This window comes from Gossypium raimondii, chromosome 12, assembly GCF_025698545.1.
Source record: "Gossypium raimondii isolate GPD5lz chromosome 12, ASM2569854v1, whole genome shotgun sequence".
Taxonomy (NCBI): Eukaryota; Viridiplantae; Streptophyta; class Magnoliopsida; order Malvales; family Malvaceae; genus Gossypium; species Gossypium raimondii.
In genome coordinates, this window is record NC_068576.1 from 1,992,235 (window position 1) to 2,011,885 (window position 19,651).

Below are 19,651 nucleotides of genomic sequence, written 5' to 3' on the forward strand. Positions count from 1 at the left end.
TTACAAAAACATTAAAAGACGGTGGGGCTAAATAATAAAATAAAATAAAATTCGCAGTGGTATCACCTTCTCCCTTTTTTAAAGTCGTAAATAAGTAAAAAATAATCGAAAGAAAAAAATAGTAAGCCACCTTTAAAAAGCTGCCAATCGTTCTTTTTTTATTCCTCCTCCTCTTTTCTCTTTTTTTTTTCACAATGAAGGGAGAGGCCTCTATTTATAGTTGAGCCTCCCCAAATCCAACGATACAGATCAATTACATCAACGGCTGAGATTAAAGGGAATCTACAAATTAAATCTCTAAGATTACAAAATCATATATTCTAAGATTACATATCATATCTAAGATTACATATCATATCTAGGATTGCATATCATATCTAATATTGCATATCCTCAAAATTATGTTTTCATATGTGAGCCCGGGCTAAAATTGGGTATTACAATTAGTAATTGACAAATACCGTATAGAAATAAAAGTAAATATAAAAAGGTACACTGGAATATCAAATACTTACCCCCAAGAAAATCTTTTGTTTAAAATTACGAAGTTAAACTGTAAAAAATCAAAGTCAAAGAAGATAATGTGTTGCTTAATGAACTTACAAAAGTGCAGTATTTATAATTGTATAAGGTAAAATCTCTTATCAACTAATTGATAATCCCATTCAAATTTTAAAACATTTTGGGTATTCTTAACACTGCAATCAAATAATTCCAAGAGAGCTGGAAATCGGAATGAAAGTTGGGATTTGTGAATTTCGAAACATCATTGTTTTGACTTCAGCATTTTACCCATGGCCGAAAAGGTCGAATAAAAAGACCCTGTCGTTAGCGAATCGGTAATAAGATAAAATACAAGTACAAGAAAGATTGGTCCATATTGAATCCACCGCCTCTCGACTCTCCAAATCCAAAGGCGACTCCTCCTCCAAGGATGGGAGAAGAGAGGGTGAAAGAAGAGGCCTTGCAGCTTATTGGGATGTTCCAACTTCTTCCTCGTTTGGTGGTTTTCGATCTTGATTACACCCTCTGGCCTTTCTACTGGTTTCTTTCTTTCTTCTTCTTCTATATAATTTCTGTTTTCAAATGAGAATACCCACAAATTTTTGTCTTAATTCTATTCATTTTAGTGCTTTGATCTTAGTTTTAGTATATATTATAGCAACCCTTTAATCAGAGCTTACTGTTTATCTATTTTTTAATGGAACAGAGTCAATTTTCAAAATTCTGCTTTTTTTTTATTATTTTATCACCATTTACTAATACTTAAAACCAACCAAAATACTTGGGTTTTCATGTTAGTTGTAGAAACAATATGACTGCCTATTGTAAGTGTCCTTAGTTTATGTGCCTTGCTCTTTATTTTACAACCCAGACAAGGCATGAAAAGAAATGACATTTTATGTTGTTTTTGTTGTTGTGGATGTTTGGATTGGCATGTTTTCCTGCTGATGCTTAAAATTTTCAGTCTGCGCCGCTCCAAACGTGAAACCCCATCTTTGTACCCCCATGCTAAAGGCATATTATATGCACTCAAGGACAAGAGGATTAATTTAGCTATTGCTTCAAGATCTCCGACTGCAGATACAGCAAACACGTTTCTTGACAAATTGAGCATCAAATCTATGTTTGTTACAAAGGTGAGACTGTTAGAACTCCCCTTCTACTTGTTTATTAGCAAGGTTGTGTTTTGAGCTGCAGTGTTTACAGGCTAATGTAGAGTGATGTAGCTAAAAGATTATCCTTGTCAATTCATTCATGGGTAACCTTATTTATAACAAGCTGACCCATATGCAAAGTTGCTCTTTTGCTGCTTATTGATAACTGTTTGTTTCACGTTTCAATTATTCTGGTTTGGATCATTCAGGAAATTTTTTTCAGCTGCAAGAACAAGACAGATCATTTCAGGAGAATTCAGTCAAGGACTGGGATTCCCTTCAACTCAATGCTCTTTTTTGATGATGAGGATTGGAACATAGAAGCTGTAAGAATGGTTTCTCCTATATTCTCTGCTTGCCTCTTCTTTTTTATATTTGGTCACTTGCTGTTATTCTATGGTATTGGGTATTTGGACCTTCTCTACCCTTTCTCTGTCATGGTCTATTTTGCTTGAACTCTTCTTCTTTTTTCTCTCTCTGAAACACTACATATTCAAATGAGTATGAGTAACATAGATATGGCTATTGGGGAAATGAGGTTTGAATTAATGATAATGGCAGGCTTCCAAGATGGGAGTGACGAGCATATATGTTGATAATGGGGTTAATCTGAGAGCGTTGAGACGAGGGCTAACTCAATTCACTGAAAACCAAAATGCATCAGACAAGAACCAGCGGAAATAGGATCATAATGTACTCCAAAAACCCAAATTCATAGGGGAGAATGGGTTAAAAATTCAAGATTATTTGAAACCAGTCATTTATACTTAGAAAGATTGTTCTTATTTGCTGCATACAAATTACTTTAGCACTTGTGTTAGCGTTGATAATGGTTCCGCTCGAAATGATTTTGGAACAAAATTGCATTACCATTTATTATTTTAGTTTTAAAAAATCAAATGGTAAAAATAATTGAACCGAATTGTATTGCTCAAAAAAATAAAAATAAAATCGGTGTAGTTAATCGATTTTTAAATTTTGCATTAAAACAAATTTTTATACTCGTTATTCTCATTAATTTATTATAAAATGTTCCATTTTATTTCATAAAAAATTAAAAATATTTATATATTTTATATAAAATAAAAATTAAGAGTGTCCTATAAGTGGGTCTCGCTCAATAACCGACACTTCTAATGCCAACTATTATGTCCTATCTAAAGTGATTAATATTGTGTTCAATCGTCGCCTTACCTAGGGGTGTTCAATTGGTTAACCGACCGGTTAATCAACCCGAACTAACATTAATCGAATTAACCAACCCTTTTAAACTCTTAACTGTTAACCGAACCGAAATTTTTTCAAAAAAAATTTAACCGAACCAAACTTTTTCGGTTAATTCGGTTGGTTAACTGAATTAACCAAAATTTATATTTTTTTTTATTTTTGGTTAAAACAAGTATAAAACATATAAAAAATTAACCGACTTAACCGACCGATTAATTTATATTTCCAAAAAATTAACCGAACCGACCGAATACTTATATATTATAATATTATTTATTAAATTCGATTAATTCGGTTAGCCGACCGATTTGGAACCGAATTAACCGTTAACCAAACTTCCAAAAAATTATTAACCGGTCCCTGACCGAATTAATTCGATTAACTGACCGATTAATCGAATTCAATCGGTTAACCGAATTAATTCAGTTTTACCCAAAATTTGCACACCCCTAGCCTTACCTAAAACTATGATGGCTAACCAATTGATCAACTTGTCTTTGGCCGATCTAGGGGAAGATGACACATGGCACCTTAAGATCATAGAGAAGGGTATATAAACCCTTAGTTCTTGCCTAGAAAATGATCCATTTTCCTCTCTTCTCTCTTTTCTCTTTTCTTCCTTTCTCCCTCCTCCTTCCCCTCGACTCTATCAATTACCATAGCCAGGCTACCGCACACAACAGCTCTCCGCCTTACTTTAAGCAATATCCTCACAGGTAAAACTCAAGACAAAACCAATATCATATCCACCTTACTTGATTCTTATATCAACAATTAGTACAGTAAGTGTGGGCCACTTTCATTGCAATATTTTCCTGATGCAACATTCCTACTGGTCAAACTCAAGTCTAACCCAAAATACTAATCAAACTTAGCCAAATCAAAACTTTGGAAGTTATTATTACTATGGCACCCGACACTTTACTCGGCCGGTGGGTCTAAAAGCAAGATGTCACCCTCTGTTGCTGGAGCAACTCAGACTATCCTCACTTGCTTCATTGAAGCTAAACACACAAGTGTTGAAAAAAATCATAATTATCCATATTGTCCAAGTGAAATACACGTGAAAGAGGTCAAATGGGCCCACAAGTAATGACCTGGGGATATATGTGGTCAATTACGAAGTCAAGATGCAAGTCTTAACTCAAAGTGTCAAAATGGAGGGCTTTATCTTAATACCTTAAGGATAGGTCTCAATACTTGCCTCCTTTTTTTTAGAACCTCAGTTTCGATGTTTTCAGGTCTCGATACTTTAGTCTCAAGTCTCAATACCTGAGATACAACATTTTTAATTTAGTTTCGATGTTTTGAGGTCTCGAGACATGGGGTTTATGTTTTGGTCATAAGTGCAAAGCCCAAAGCCAAAATATCATAGGGTAAACTTTATGTTTTGGCCATTAAACTATTCAAAAGTTTTCATTTAAGTTATTAAGCTGTTAATTGTTGATGTATGGCCTTCTTTTTTCGCACCACTTGCACTAATCGAAAGCTCTCTTTCCACTTCTCTTCTACAGTTCAGTCATTTTCTTTAAATAACTTTGAATGTCATAAATCTATGAACCAAAATACAAACAACTTGAATATACGGTATGTTCTTTTACTTGTTAATGTATTTTAATTCACCATGCCAATTATAAAATCGTGCTTAGAGTTCGCTAGCCCGACTTAGAAAAAACTTAATAGCTGAATGACTTAAATAAAAAAAATTGAATACTTTAATTACTTACATGAAAATTTTCGAATAATCTAATAATTTTATAACATTTTAGAATTAAATAGTCAAAATGTAAATTTATTAATAAATTAATCGCATCAGTGTAGGTTACCGGATATTATAGTTCCGGTTGCGGATTTTAGCGGTTGGTTGGCGAGGGCGGGATAATTTCACCTTTGGGCCGGCGGTTAAATTTCACTGGCACTTGTCGGTTGTCGAATGGAACTACAGATTCGTGACGGTTATGCTTGCGTATCCATCTTGTTTTCTGATAACTGTGTATCCATTTTTTATTTCGTCGAGATGCGGTCCGCAGACTAAAAACAGTTCTGACCGTTAGATTTCATCTTATCGAACGATCAGTAATTGACTGTTCATATTTAATTAAAAAGATTATCAGTGAGTGAGTCAGAGTGATACGTTAGCTACTATCATTAAAAGAAAAGAATGTTTTGATTTCGGAGCAATAATTGAGGGAATCAGAAAATGGAGAAAACTGATGGAATTGGGAAAGAACATGGAAGCACAGAAGAAAATCAAAGTTTCAAAGATGGATCAATTTGTGGGTATAATTCGCTTCACCACCTCTTGAGCGCAAATCTCAAGCCTCAACTCTACCAGGTCTTTTCTTTTTCTTTTTTCCCGCTTTCCGAGTTGTAATTTATCTGCCTTCACTTTGTTGATTTAATTGGGTATTTTTGTTTTTCTTAATCTGGCCATGCACTGGGCAAAAAATTCCAATCTTTCCTGTTATTTTTCTTGCTTATATATATATATATATATTGTAAAAGCAAATTTAATCATGAAAAAGGAAACCCCAGTTCAAATTGTCTATTATGAATCGATTGGTTATTGTTATTTTGGTCAGTTTTTGCCACTGAAATGATCATTGCAGTCGATCCTAGAATTTGTAAACAGTTTATCTCATTAACAAGTAACATGTTTTGCCTATTAAAAGTCAAAATCTACTGATCTTATTGCTGATGAAAGTAACAATCTTTTGGAATTTTGTTATGGTTTATTAACAGGAAGTCAGCCGGTTGCTTCTGGGGCTGAATTGCGGAAAAGCACTTGAAACTATTGTTCCACCTGAATCAGCTAAAGCCCTCTCTTCAAAACATGATTTTGATCTTCAGGTGCCTATTTATTTATCCAACATTACTGCATTATAACGATTCGTTGATATAGAGATCCATCATCTTAGCTCATCAATATTGGAAAACAATAACCACAAGGTTGGCCTGGCTGAAATCGTAATACTCTTATAAAACAATCAAAGTGAAGGAACAATATATGTTTTGGACACGTTAGATATACAAGGCACTACCATGCATTTTGACTGCAACTGAAGATTATGTTAATCTTTAGGCAGGGTTAGTTAATCTATGTCATATGTTCTGATATTTGTATGGAATATTTTTCTTCCTCCATTTTCCGCCTTTTCCAGTTTCTAGTTCATACATTTGAACATTTGGTTATAACACTTCTAATGTATAATTTTAGTACTACCAGGATCTCCTTGAAATATGTTGATTTTCATTCAATCCACTCTTATCTAAGTGGTTGAAAAACATCCCTTTTCTCATTACAAAATTATTCTCTTACCGACCTGACCTGAGCATACTTGTAGCTATTATCTCCGTAGATTTTTGTTATTAATACAAGTATATTGTAGAAGGCAGTTATATGTGCTTTTCCATTTCAAATCATTCCAGGCTTTCAAATTTTCTGCTGACAAAGAGTTGTTAAGAGAACCCCGGGTAGTAAGGGTCGGTCTTATTCAGAACTCCATTGCTCTCCCAACCACTGCTCCCTTTTCAGACCAGAAAAAAGCTATCTTTGAGAAATTGGGACCAATAATTGATGCTGCTGGTGCTTCAGGAGTCAACATACTATGCTTGCAGGTATGGTCAATTTTATTGATCGTTGCATAATATTCTGAAAATGCAAATTAATGAGTCTATGATGCAAGTTCAGGAAGCATGGATGATGCCATTTGCCTTCTGTACACGAGAAAAGAGGTGGTGTGAATTTGCAGAACCTGTTAACGGGAATCTACACAATTTCTTCAGGAATTTGCACTCAAGTATAACATGGTCATTATAAGCTCAATTCTTGAGAGGGATATAAATCATGGAGAGACTCTCTGGAATACTGCTGTTATAATTGGAAATCATGGCAACATAATAGGCAAGCACCGTAAGGTAAATGCAGTAGTTTATCTGGGTTTGGGCTTATGTTTCTTGGAATTTTTATTGATTTTGCTTAATTGACTGGCTTCTGGCAGAACCATATTCCTAGAGTTGGGGACTTCAATGAGAGCACGTATTATATGGAAGGAAATACCGGGCATCCTGTATTTGAGACTGCTTATGGGAAGATTGCTGTTAATATATGTTACGGAAGGCACCATCCTTTGAATTGGCTAGCTTTTGGTTTGAATGGTGCTGAGATCGTTTTCAACCCATCAGCCACGGTTGGTGAACTTAGTGAACCGATGTGGCCCATTGAGGTTATTCTTTACCCTCATTTCATATAATACTTAACTATCTAAAGATTGGATGTGATACTGATTTAGTAGAGAGTCATTTATGTAATATTACAAGTGCAAATGACATTTTGATACAGATGTTAGCATTATATCAGTTAATGCCTGCCTACCACTGAACTGTCTTCTACAAGTCGTTTGACATATTATTCCTTTATATTACAGGCACGTAACGCTGCAATAGCAAACAGTTACTTTGTTGGGTCAATCAATCGTGTAGGGACTGAGATTTTCCCCAACCCATTCACCTCAGGGGATGGAAAGCCACCACATCCAGATTTTGGCCATTTCTATGGATCTAGTCATTTTTCAGCACCTGATGCTTCCTGCACACCATCACTCTCCCGTTATAAGGATGGACTGATGATCTCAGATATGGATCTTAACCTCTGTAGGCAACTGAAAGACAAATGGGGGTTCCGAATGACTGCAAGATATGAGTTATATGCAGATACGCTTGCCAGTTATCTGAAACCAGACTTTGAACCCCAAGTCATCTCTGATCCCTTGTTACATAAGAAGTCTTTTTAAGTACCTGTCTTCTTAAGTTCCAGGTACTAATTGCAGCTTAATGTATGAAGTTAATAAATGGAGATGAAAATAGAAACTGTATTGATTTATCATATTGAATCATCCACAAGAACAAGTTCGTTGTGTTTGTAAGTATTTGTGCCCTTTTCTGTTTTCAATGAGTCAGCAATTTCTGATCACTCCACCAGCTTCCATTTTTATTAAGATGAAGAAAAAGGAATCTTGGTGTCTGCGTTTGGTGAAAAAATATAAAATGAAGTGGAATGAATGTCGACAAGCTCACCGACTCTCTTTTTCCCTCTTTTTTCTGTTTCTATAAAATCTTCCAAGTCTCATCATCTAAGCTTATCCACAATTAAAAGTATATACATACATATATATATCTACTACTTAAACAGACTTTTCAAAGCCTTTTTAGAAGCAGAGAGATAAAGTGAGAAAGAGAGATAATTGTGCTTATTAACAACAAATACACGGCATTATAATTTTGAAGGCCCACTGTGTAAGAGTAAATGTTCAACTTAACAGTTCATACATACTTGATCTCTATCCAAAAGAAACTCGAGCTTCTAAATTCAAGATACGCTATTTCAGGCTTCCTACTAGCTTATGAACTTATTTTAAAGCACCAAATAAGACTTCATTTGCAATCTTGGCTCCCCTTTCTTTTGCCATGTATAGCCCTATATGGTGCATCAATTCCTGCAACATTAAAAGCAGCAGCATTCAAGTTATTCTTGATGCATATGGTGTGGGGATCTCTTGTTTCCATGTAACAATTTGGGACATTTTAAGAAACGAAATACCTGAGGGTGAGGCAGAGCTCCTTTTGTGTTTGTGGCGATGTGAAGAGGAACGTCAAAGGTTGCACAGGCACGCGAATACACGATAACATCCTTGAGCGGAGCCAGAAATCCTCGATTCCTCACTGATAATGTCGAACACACGAAATCCAGCACACATATATCTGTGCACACCCCTACTACCAATATCTGCAACCATCATAATCATGGTTTATATAAACTCATCATATCCAACAATTGATTAAACAAGCTCCACACTAGGGTTCTGATTTGTTTTGCCACTGAAAACAAGTTCGAGGCTGCAATGTAAAACCATTCTTGACACTAGTATACGCTACTAAAATCTTCAAACGAGTTCTTACAGCTTCAATGTGATTGTTCTTCACCCAATCCGCAAAAACATTTGAACCATCAGCTTCCATGGAACCCAGATACCCATCATAGCAATCTTTCCGCCTGATTGTCACGTTTGTTTCGTTTTGTATCCATTGCAAAGCTGCATTTTATTTATTTGTTTTGCAGAATCTTGATTTAGAAATTCGTTATATAAAGCTAAAAAGGGAGAAGTAAATATATATATATATATATGTAGGTACCTGGAACCAAATTAGATTCATCGGTGCCTTGAATGCAGTGAGGAGGATAAGGATCCTCGGGCTTGTCAGGATGATGAGAATCAAGAAACGCCATAACAGGCAATTTCTTGTCGCAGAAAAGTCTTGCCAGCCTCACTGATTCGCTGATCATTCCTGATATTTGTCTGTTGGGTTCTCTTGGGGCCTAAAACCCATAATATTAGTGCTATAAACTTTTCCTGATTCAATGCACAAAGCAGATCCTGCATACATCCTCTTCGACATATACATGCGTGTGTAGTTTAAGGAATCGTTTATTACATCACAACTTAATCGAGTTGATTCAACTATTGTTTTTTTAAAGTTAGCATCTAACATATGTAAATTCGAATACTTGTAACAAAATATATATCAATAGTTCAAGGGTCAGGCACTTTACCAGGTTTCCAGCACCGACAGTGCAGAAGCCATTGATGATATCGACAAGAACAAGGCCAGTGACAACATCTTCAGGCAAAACCACAAGCTCCTGCTCTAGAGGCAGCTCGTTCTTCAACACATCAATGGTTTGGGACACCATTTTTCGAAATTTAGTAACAGGTGACCTCGAAATTACAAAACCAAAGTGAAGGAGTTTCAGTAGAGCAACTTCAGTTATATTGAATTTTGAAAACGGTAGCCATGCTAAGCTCCAAAAAGAGCCTGAAAAGTATCTCAATTATTGCTGTATTTCAAAAGAGGTTGTATCAAAGGATAAGACGTGGGGATCTATCCAAAATAATTTTCGAGCTTCAGTTTCAACTTTTATCGATTATACTAGTTTCAGCCGTCATGCTTGGCTACATTTGATTATTAGAAGGATACATACGGCATAAATAATTAAATATAGTAGGAATAGCTTCAACTTTTTGTGCTGCTTTGGATGAAAAGTCTTATTTCAACAGAAAATATATATTATGGCACAATTTTAAATTAAGATTTTTTTAAGCTCAGCTGATTCATTCCAATTTGATAAAAAAAATTTATTTATAGATTCCTACATTCAAGTTTAAGCTTCAACTTGAATTAAATGTCTTTTGCATATAAAATTTATATATTAATTAAAGTTAATATATTACTTATACTATTAATAAAATCTATGATTGAGTTGGTGTTACGGATTAACTGAGTACCAACTTAGTTATTGCGTGATGGATGTGAAGAAGTGAACCATTATCTCGGCGGTAATGAGCCAAGCTAGTATTTGCAGTGAACCCACCTCTTAAGTAGTCATGCATTATGAAAGGAACTCTTAATTCTCTAACACACACAGCGCTTTTGATCATTTCTTCATATGTACCTGCAGTAGGAAATGATTAATATATCCTTTATTAAAGGGTTACTATTATTATTTTGATGATTTTTTTATTTTTTCATACTTCTGCATATTTTTAAATAAAATAACTAAAATTAAGATATTTAATAGTTGAACACATGTTTAATAAATTTATAAACAAATATTTTACTACTACTACAATAATAATTCATGATTAAATTTTTAAAAGATTACTTTTAACATAAAATGTTTTTCTTACCGATTTATGTATCTATACTATTTATAAAACCCCGACTAAGTTGGTATCATGGATTAACGGGTACTAATATCGGTGAGTCTTGAGCTTTCACCAAAATTAAAACATTGTGATTATTGAGTTAGTTTTCTCTTTATAAAAATGTTAAAATTTATATAATGAAATTGTTAATGTATTTAAATTTATATAAAAATAAAATATGATTATTATATAAGATGAATGTAAGACATTGACACCATATTTGGTTCGTGTGAATATGACCTTATTTAGCTCGAGTTCACAATACCATTACTTGCTTGACTAGATTAATTAAATGGCAGGATAGGTATCTTATAATAGCCATTCAACATTATTACCAAAGAATAGTTGTAGTTGGACAAAACACGTTAGCAAATAAAATAAATATATATAAATATATAAAAAATAAAATATAAATAGAATGATTTATATTTAATTTATCAAATACGAAAAACAATCAAAACCGTAACAAAAGTTAAAATAAAAAAGAAGAATAGAGTTTTTACTAAACGTTGAGGCCTGTTGAAAAACAGTTTTCTTAAGACAAATTTGGCCACTCCTACAGTACTTGGAGAAATGTAGACAAAATCTGCATTAAAGGAGCAATTGAATCAATTTGATTAAAATCAAATCAAATTGATTAAAATTATCTCCTACTCGTATCGAATAGAACATGTTGAGACAAACCTTCTTCATGTAAAACATGTTTGATTTAGATCGAGAGAATCGTACGGTTTTATGAAATCATGTGTATATGGATCAAATCCGTAGTCAATCCTATTTCCGATAGGAGCAGTTGACAATTGAATCTAACTTTTTCCATTATTTTCGTATCTGTAATAGTGCGAAAGGAAAGTCTGGCTCCAAGTTGTTCAAGAATAGTGGCGTTGTTAAGTTTCTCAATCCTTTGACTTAGGATTAGTCAGTTCTATATCTTGACGGGGGCAGGGAAGGGATATAACTTAGCGTTAGAGTGTCACCTTGATGTGGTGGAAGTCATCAGTTCAAGTCTGATTATCCATAAACCTAATGTGAGTTTTTCTATTTTGCCTTGCCCCTCGCCGTGATCGAATAAGAATGGATAAGAGGCTCATGGGATTGATGTGAGGGGGTAAGGATGACTATATTTCTGGGAGAGAACTCCAGGTGAATATGAAGCGCATAGATACAAGTTATGCCTTGGAGTGAAAGACAATTCTGAACCGGCTTTGTCTACGAACAAGAAAGCTATAAGTAATGCAACTATCCTTTTATATCAATATATTTTGTAGGCAAACTTAAATTTCGTGTTGGACTAAAATATTTGTAGGCTAATTACGGGCCCGACCGATCAAAATATTTTTGCATCACCTACATCGGTGCTCCCAACCCCATCAAGTTTAAACCTACATCCCCTTTGTGCACAAGACAAAGTTCCAAGCTTAATCATTCAATCATCTTTTAAGAGGGTTCCCATATATAAACACATCTCATACTTGATATTTAACCAATGTGGGATCTAAGCTTTTCTTTTCCTCAACAAATATTCCTAAGTAGCTTACTTTGAGCATCAATTTCTCATTCATCATTCAACCATTTTGAGCATATGATATATCATTGTAAAGGTCACATGGAGTAGAATAAGAAACTATAATTTTATGATTCAACTCTCCACCTTTATCTATTGAGAATATGCCTCAAAGTTCCCAAAAAAAATGTAATTTTTTCAACAGTTATTTTGGCCTTTCAGAATAGCCACCAATTTTTTTTAAAATGCTTCAAACTAAAAACATTATTCTAACCATAATTTCAACAATAGGATACTGCTATAGTAACAAAATTATTTTTTTCTAGAAACATAAACATCATAAAAGAAGAAACTTAGGCTGATGTTGAGTTTGATTGATTTGAAAGGATTTAGGGTTCAATTTTTGTGGAGGGAAAGGATGAGGAAGAATATATATAGCAATCAAGTGGTGGCCAACTGTGGAATGAGGATTGTCTGTTGTTTTACATTCAAATTGCATGTGCAGGGAAAAACTAATTAGAAAATTGGAAAGAGAGATAGAGGAGATTACTCCTAAAGTTCAAGAATCCAAGTTGTTTCTAGACTCGAAGAAGTTTGATCGAATTTTCCTTGAAAATCAACTTGAAAGAAATTGCTTGGAATTGCTTTCTTGATCTGAAAAAAAACTGAAGATTGAATGTAAATAAGTCAAGAAAAACAAACCAAGTAATAAAATAACCAAAAACTGAAATAAGTGATGAGTTATGGCAGTGGTTGATCCTGAGACTAAGTTTTGGGGGTTTAATAAAATTTTCAAAAATTTTAGAAGTTCAATCAGTTTTTTTTAAAAAAAATGGGGGGTCTAATTGAAATTTTTAAATTTTTTGTGAGATTAATAAGAATTTTTAAAAATTTGAGACCTAATTAAAATTTCCAAAACTTTAAGAGAAAAAAATTAAAATTTCCAAAAATTTTGGGGCCTAATTAAAATTTTAAAAAAATTCAAGGGAAAAATCAAAATTTCCCAAAATTTTGGAGGGACTAAGGTCCCTTAGGCCACCATAAGGATCTGCCTCTAAGTTAGGGAAAGATGAAACTGATTGAGATGGATAAATGGATAAGATGTCCAATGGGGCCATTCGAGATAAAATTATCCTAACAAACTCAATTATTGGCTCTAATTATTGACAAATTGAAGTTTTAAGAACTTTCTCCAAAATCTTGAATAAAATTAAGTAAAATTTTTTTTTGAAAATAAACAAGAATTGAATATTTCAAAAGAATAACTCCATCGAGTACTTGTCTTAATTTCAAAGAAAGATTTAATTTATAATGAATGAATGCCTTTATATAGACTACATAAATTGGCAAAACAAGACGTAGTTTTAGTTGAACTAAAATTTCTTGTCAAGTAGAAAACATAAAAACTTCTAAACAACTTAAAAGACTTAAAATCTCTTAAAATTCAAATAAATAAATACTTAAAACATAAAACTTAATAAATACAATATTGATATTATATATAATCAAAATTAAACATTAAAAGTAAGCCCAATATGGATTAAACACGAATCTAAAGTCCAATAATTGAGTTTTAAAATAGTCAATTTAAAGCATTTGATTATTTTAGAAGAAAACTTTGTTAATTACCAATTTATTTATTACTCAAAATTTTAATTATAATTAGCAATGGAAAAGTGATATTTACTATGTTTTTAATAAAAATCGGAGTTCATGCCTAACTAATTAATATTCATAAGTTGATATCCTAAATCAAATTAAATGTAGTGCAAGCTATATAAAAAAAAATCCCAAATCCTATGTCCCATGCCACAGTTCAAAACAAAATTATATAGTCTCTAAATAATAAAAATATCAATTAATGGATCTAAAACATTTTAATAAATAAAACCGAGCCAAGACCCTCTGGATGCCTTGTTCATGTCCTAATCTGGTGGGTTATCTGTAGAGATGGAAATAAAAAGGGGTGAGCTATGAAGCTCAGTACGAGTCCTATCACAAGTGAACTAGTGCAGAACAATAACTAAGCATACAATTTAACAGTTATCATCACATTAACATTCATATAGGATAATAGTATTTAAACAATTCACTCAGCATGCTTTAAGAATGTCAATACAAATGCGATTTCAATTTAACGGGAATAATCCTACCCATACTCCACTACACTCCTCAGTAAGAGTTCCCTAGAACTCTTCCAGCCGTAACACTCCAGTTTGTGGCTGAGCCACCAAGGTTGCAGGTTAATATACTGCTAGTAGTTGTGATTACACAACGAGTTTGCAGATAAAAGATGCTAGATGAATTATGGATACCACCAGTGTTTGCAAGTTAATACGCTGCCAGTACTTGTGAATACACAACTTAGTTGCAGATTAAAGCTACTGGTATAAATTGTGGATAAACCACCAGTGTTTGCAAATTATTAAACTGTCAGTACTTCCACCATACAATCGTCCCACCCCATGCAATACAGTATGTCATGCTTGCAATAGTATAATGTAAAACAATAAACATGCTCATCATGTTTCTAGTTCATAAGCATGCTCATCATGTTTCTAGTTCATCAGTAGCATTAGTCATGTTTATCATGTATTCAGTTTAGCAATAGCAATAAGCGTGTTGATCATGTAATCGGTGTATAGTAGTACAAGTAACAATAACAATTCATCAGTTATTTAGTCACAGTAGGCATGTAATAGTCCTAAATCATGCATATACAATAGTAATTTAGCCAATTAAATCATAGATTCCAACATTATTCATAATACCAGGGACTCAATTAAATGAAATAAATCACTAAAACAAATTGGGGATCATGCAAAGTCTAAATTGAACAGTTTACGAAAATTCTGGGCAAAATTTTAAAACAGGGGCATACGCCCGTGTGGTTAGGCCGTGTGCAATACCTTAAGTCGTGTGGAGGGGTTACACGGTCGTGTAGCTAGGCTATGGCCGTGTGGGACATGCAAAATTAGGCTTTAAGGGAGACACGACCGTGTGGGAGGTTGTCTGGAGGGTCATAGGCCATGTAATAATCGAATATCCTAGGGTTTCAAGAGAAACATGGTCGTGTAAGGGAGTCATGTGGTCCATACTGTGGCCCTATTTTGAGGCACGATTTGTCCCAATTAGCTCTAAAAAGAACACTTAAAAGGAAAAAAAAAACTTAAAACGAAAAAATATGAAGACCAATTAACTAAAATTTTTGTTTGAAATGATGATTTAACGTGCCATGTCAGCTTAACATTACACCGTTAACAATAATTAACGGCTCAGTGACTAAAATGTAATTTAAAAAAATAAAAGTGACTGTTTTGATAGTTTACCCTTATTTAAATGATATTGGGATATTTTTAGAAAAAAAATGGAATAGTACCTTAAAAAAGAAAACAGCTACAGAACCGAGCCTTCATAACAGACATTTTTCCGTATCACTACACTGTTTCCTAATCACGTTCTCACACTGCTACGCTATATCCACCCAAAACCAAGCCAAATCCCACCTTAAATTCCTTTGAAACGTTCAATCCTCAATCTTCAGGTTCTGATATGATCCCATGATTCCATTTCCCATTACCAGTTCTTTTCACCTCTTTACTCTTCCAACACATTAAAGCAACCTCTTATACTAATATGCGACAATTATTGTCTCCCACCATCTCCTACCCATCTCCACTTCTCCATCTAACTTCCCATCCTTTCCCTCCAAAACCCCACTTCTGTCCTACCCACAGGTTGAGCTTTTACCCCCCACCAAAAATGGCTTCTTTTTCTGGGTTTTTGGCTAAGTCTCAGATGGGCATGACTGCTGCTGCTGCTGCTGGTGATGGTGCAAATGGGTTCTCTTCACTGATGGACTATGTTGGGAAAGGAGGACTAGATGTAGGAGATGATTTACTTGTTTTGCTTTATCATATACAGTTTGCTTGCAAGAGAATTGCTGCTCTTGTGGCTTCTCCCTTCAATTCTGCTCTCGGGAAACATTCAGCTCTCACTGGTGCCACATCCGGGGCCGCTGCTTCTGATAGGGATAAGCCAAAGCCGCTTGATATTGTGGCAGTATGTTTAACTATGCTAATTTCGTCATTGAATTTCATGAAAATATTGCTCTTTTTTCCCTTTAAGTAGTATTTTCATGGTGCACTGGTATATTGTTGGGCATATAACTCTTAAATAGTTTGGCTGCGATTATAATTGACATGAATTCTTAATAGTATGAATGATTGCATCATTGCAAATTATTAGAGCAAGAAAAGAGGTTGAGTTGATACAGAAACAGATTGATTTTAAAGATGCAAATCAGTCGAACTTTAGGTTTTCAATGCCCCTTTCAATTTTTTTTTAAACTAGAGTAAAAGGAATTGAGTAGGGAAAAAAGAATTAAAGTTTTCTGATATGCTAAAATTTTGGTTTTTTTTCCTGCAGAATGAAATCATATTGTCATCTCTTAGAAATTCAGGAAAAGTTTCAGTGATGGCTTCAGAAGAAGATGATGCTCCAATTTGGATCAATGATGATGGTCCCTTTGTGGTTGTATTGGATCCCCTTGATGGTTCTCGAAATATAGATGCTTCTATTCCCACTGGAACAATCTTTGGGGTATATAACCGGCTCACAGAGCTAGATAATCAACCGACGGAAGAGAAGGCATTGCTGAATTCGCTACAGAGCGGAAGAAAGCTTGTAGCTGCTGGCTATGTCCTCTATTCATCTGCCACAATCCTATGTGCTAGCTTTGGCTCAGGAACACATGCATTTACCTTAGATCATTCAACGGGAGACTTTATTCTCACACATCCAAGCATTAGAATTCCGCCTCGAGGTAAACGTACTGGAATTTTGAGGGTTAAAATGTTATGCTCATGGAATTCATTGAGATATCTGATATTTGCTTCACAAATTCAATGGTATCCTATTTGGATTTTCTTACTGATGGTCTTCATTAACAGTTTGATTAAATGGGAACTCTTAATCATATGAAAGTATGAAATTAATATTGTTTTTTTTATCCCATTAATAATTCAAGCTCGGCCTACTTGATGATTCCAGGTCAAATATATTCTGTCAATGATGCAAGGTATTTCGATTGGCCTGAAGGTCTAAGGCAATACATTGATACAGTAAGACAAGGCAAAGGCAAATTCCCTAAGAAATATTCGGCTCGGTATATATGTTCGTTGGTTGCTGATTTCCATAGGACCGTGTTGTACGGTGGAATAGCAATGAATCCAAGGGACCATCTGCGGCTGGTTTACGAGGCAAACCCTCTAAGTTATCTTGCAGAGCAAGCTGGAGGCAAAGGTTCGGATGGTAAAAGTAGGATACTTTCGATCCAACCGGTGAAACTGCATCAAAGATTGCCTCTGTTTTTGGGTAGTTTGGAAGATATAGATGAGTTGGAAAGTTATGGAGATGTTCAACAGAAAGTAAACCCTGGGTATGAAGTTTAATCACTTTCGTTGTTTTAAACAGATTCATTGCTCTGTTTCTCTAAAGTTCACTCTTGTTTCACGTTGTTAATACTTTTAGCCTGAAGATCACATCACAAAATAAAATCTTCAAATGATGTAAGTTCTCTAAAACTATCTCCAAAGGCTGCTTAATCTCCAGCCTTTTCACTCATCTTGTCTCCTATAGGAATCATGGTTCAGTGACAGCAAAATGTGCTGTTATTACAATGTCAACAGTCATGGTTAATTGTGAAAGGCAATAGGCTCTATGATTTGAGACAAATTTGACAAGCTTTTAACCCACAACGTCCACAACCTGATGTCCTGCACTATCGCACGTAAACCGAATCTCGATAACATAAATGCCAAAGGTTGCATGTCCTCATCTAGATACGGATCGGGTTTGTTGTTTTGATGCGTATTACCATGAATTGCCATTCTATGACCTACTCCTCAATTAATGTCGAATATAGGGTATTGAATGTTGCCAGAAATCAATGGAGGGGCAAATTGATACAGATTATCCGAAGGTAAATTAAACTGAAGATCGTCCCTCTAGAGATGCTGATGATATATCCGTGTAAAGCTTGCAAAATCTCGACACTAGTGGGAAAATATTCACAGGCAGTTTGGGTGAACTTGGAACTTTAGCTACCACATTTCCCTGCTCAGCATGATCCAACTCCACGTACAACTCTGCTGCCATATTTTTAGATTTGCAATTAACTGGTAATTTGTCTGGACATCTTTCATCATCAATAAGCTTAAGCCGGTTATACATGACGGATTTGATGATACTGAAAATCTATAAAAGATTGTGGATAATATCTTTCCGTACTGAGCTGCGATTTTAGTGCTAATTTTTAATTTCAACTCATCAAGTTTGAAATATTTTTCAAACTTCATACTAATTTGACGTCAGATTCGAACACAATGACATTTTCAGTGTAACAAATTTATTAGTTCGGTAATTATAAAAAATGAAATCAATATTAAATTTAACTGAACTTAAATAGTAGAAGTTTAGACAGAGGAAAAGTGGAAAACTGACCGCAAGACCTAGGGAATGGGGCGGCAGCAATTGCTATTGCTAGGGCCACCAAGAAAGTCAGGTTTCGAGATGAAGAGAGCTCTTCTATCGCCGATGGGCTAGCGTCGACAGCGGGGGACTAATGCTCCGTTGGGGAGTAGTGGATGAATGAGACTACCAAATGAGAGGGTAATTGAAGATGAAGATATCGCACTCAAGGATAGGGATGTGGTTACTGAGACTATGAATGGGTGTCGTCGATCAAATTCTCGTCGCGGGTTCATCAGTTAATAGAGGAGAGTATGAGTAGGTCGATTATTATTAAACTACTAGGTCGACGAATTGGTTATAGTGCATTTCACAATAAATTTTATGCCCTATGGAAGCCATCTCGACACTTTAGGTTGATGGATTTCGATAATGAATACTTCTTGGTGCGATTTCAAGCGAATGAGGATTAGCTGGCTAGAGGGCCGTGGGTTATCTTTAGGAAATATTTAATGGTGCAACCATGGCGGATGGGGTTTGATCCGTAGCTCTTTTGACAGAGGTGATGGCTTGGATTCTGTTTTCAGGGCTATTAGGTAATTTATATAAGGGGAGCCTATTAAAAGTGATTGGCGAACTAGTTGGGTGAATTATAAAGATTGATGATAACACAAAGATTGAAAGCAGAGAACAGTTTGCCTGGATGGCGATATGTATTGATCTAAAATTCATATTGAGGATCAATTGCATTGAGTTGAGTACGAGTCATTGTTGAATATATGTTATTGTTGCAAATGCTATGGCCACATGAAGGAGGTATGTCCTAAGAACAAAGACTGGGTGGTTCTAGATGAGGTGGTGGAGATAGCGAAGGAGAAACCGATTAATGTTGCTAAGAAAATTGAGGATGAGGACTTCGAGTCGACCACAATAGACAAGTAAGCAACGTGGTACGTCAGGCATTAAAGATTGGGGTGGTGTGAGGATCGGATTAAAGTCCAGTGTTCTTTTGGATATGGAGGTGGATG

At 34.8% G+C, this 19,651-nt stretch overlaps 4 protein-coding genes across 4 annotated transcripts; 3 read left to right on the forward strand and 1 right to left on the reverse strand.

The window, feature by feature from the left end:
• Positions 1–790: 790 nt before the first annotated feature.
• On the forward strand, positions 791–2,519 carry LOC105762743 (uncharacterized). Its single transcript, XM_012580620.2, has 4 exons — positions 791–1,044; positions 1,469–1,640; positions 1,868–1,984; positions 2,220–2,519. The coding sequence occupies exons 1-4, from the start codon at positions 935–937 to the stop codon at positions 2,340–2,342; spliced, it is 522 nt and encodes a 173-aa protein (XP_012436074.1). The 5' UTR covers positions 791–934; the 3' UTR covers positions 2,343–2,519.
• Positions 2,520–4,888: 2,369 nt separating this feature from the next.
• On the forward strand, positions 4,889–7,857 carry LOC105762737 (beta-ureidopropionase). The gene is given in 7 exon segments (XM_012580606.2): positions 4,889–5,220; positions 5,628–5,735; positions 6,315–6,503; positions 6,577–6,649; positions 6,652–6,803; positions 6,887–7,111; positions 7,313–7,857. Coding segments are annotated over 7 exon segments (1,248 nt in total). The 5' UTR covers positions 4,889–5,085; the 3' UTR covers positions 7,679–7,857.
• Positions 7,858–8,107: 250 nt separating this feature from the next.
• Positions 8,108–9,819, reverse strand: LOC105762741 (nicotinamidase 1). Its single transcript, XM_012580612.2, has 5 exons — positions 9,496–9,819; positions 9,078–9,261; positions 8,844–8,977; positions 8,485–8,670; positions 8,108–8,380 (listed from the first exon to the last, which is right to left on the reverse strand). Exons 1-5 carry the CDS (start codon positions 9,634–9,636, stop codon positions 8,294–8,296), a joined length of 732 nt encoding a protein of 243 aa, XP_012436066.1. The 5' UTR covers positions 9,637–9,819; the 3' UTR covers positions 8,108–8,293.
• Positions 9,820–15,562: 5,743 nt separating this feature from the next.
• LOC105762738 (uncharacterized) lies at positions 15,563–17,865 on the forward strand. The gene is made up of 3 exons (XM_012580607.2): positions 15,563–16,214; positions 16,581–16,977; positions 17,205–17,865. Exons 1-3 carry the CDS (start codon positions 15,789–15,791, stop codon positions 17,603–17,605), a joined length of 1,224 nt encoding a protein of 407 aa, XP_012436061.1. The 5' UTR covers positions 15,563–15,788; the 3' UTR covers positions 17,606–17,865.
• Positions 17,866–19,651: the final 1,786 nt, after the last annotated feature.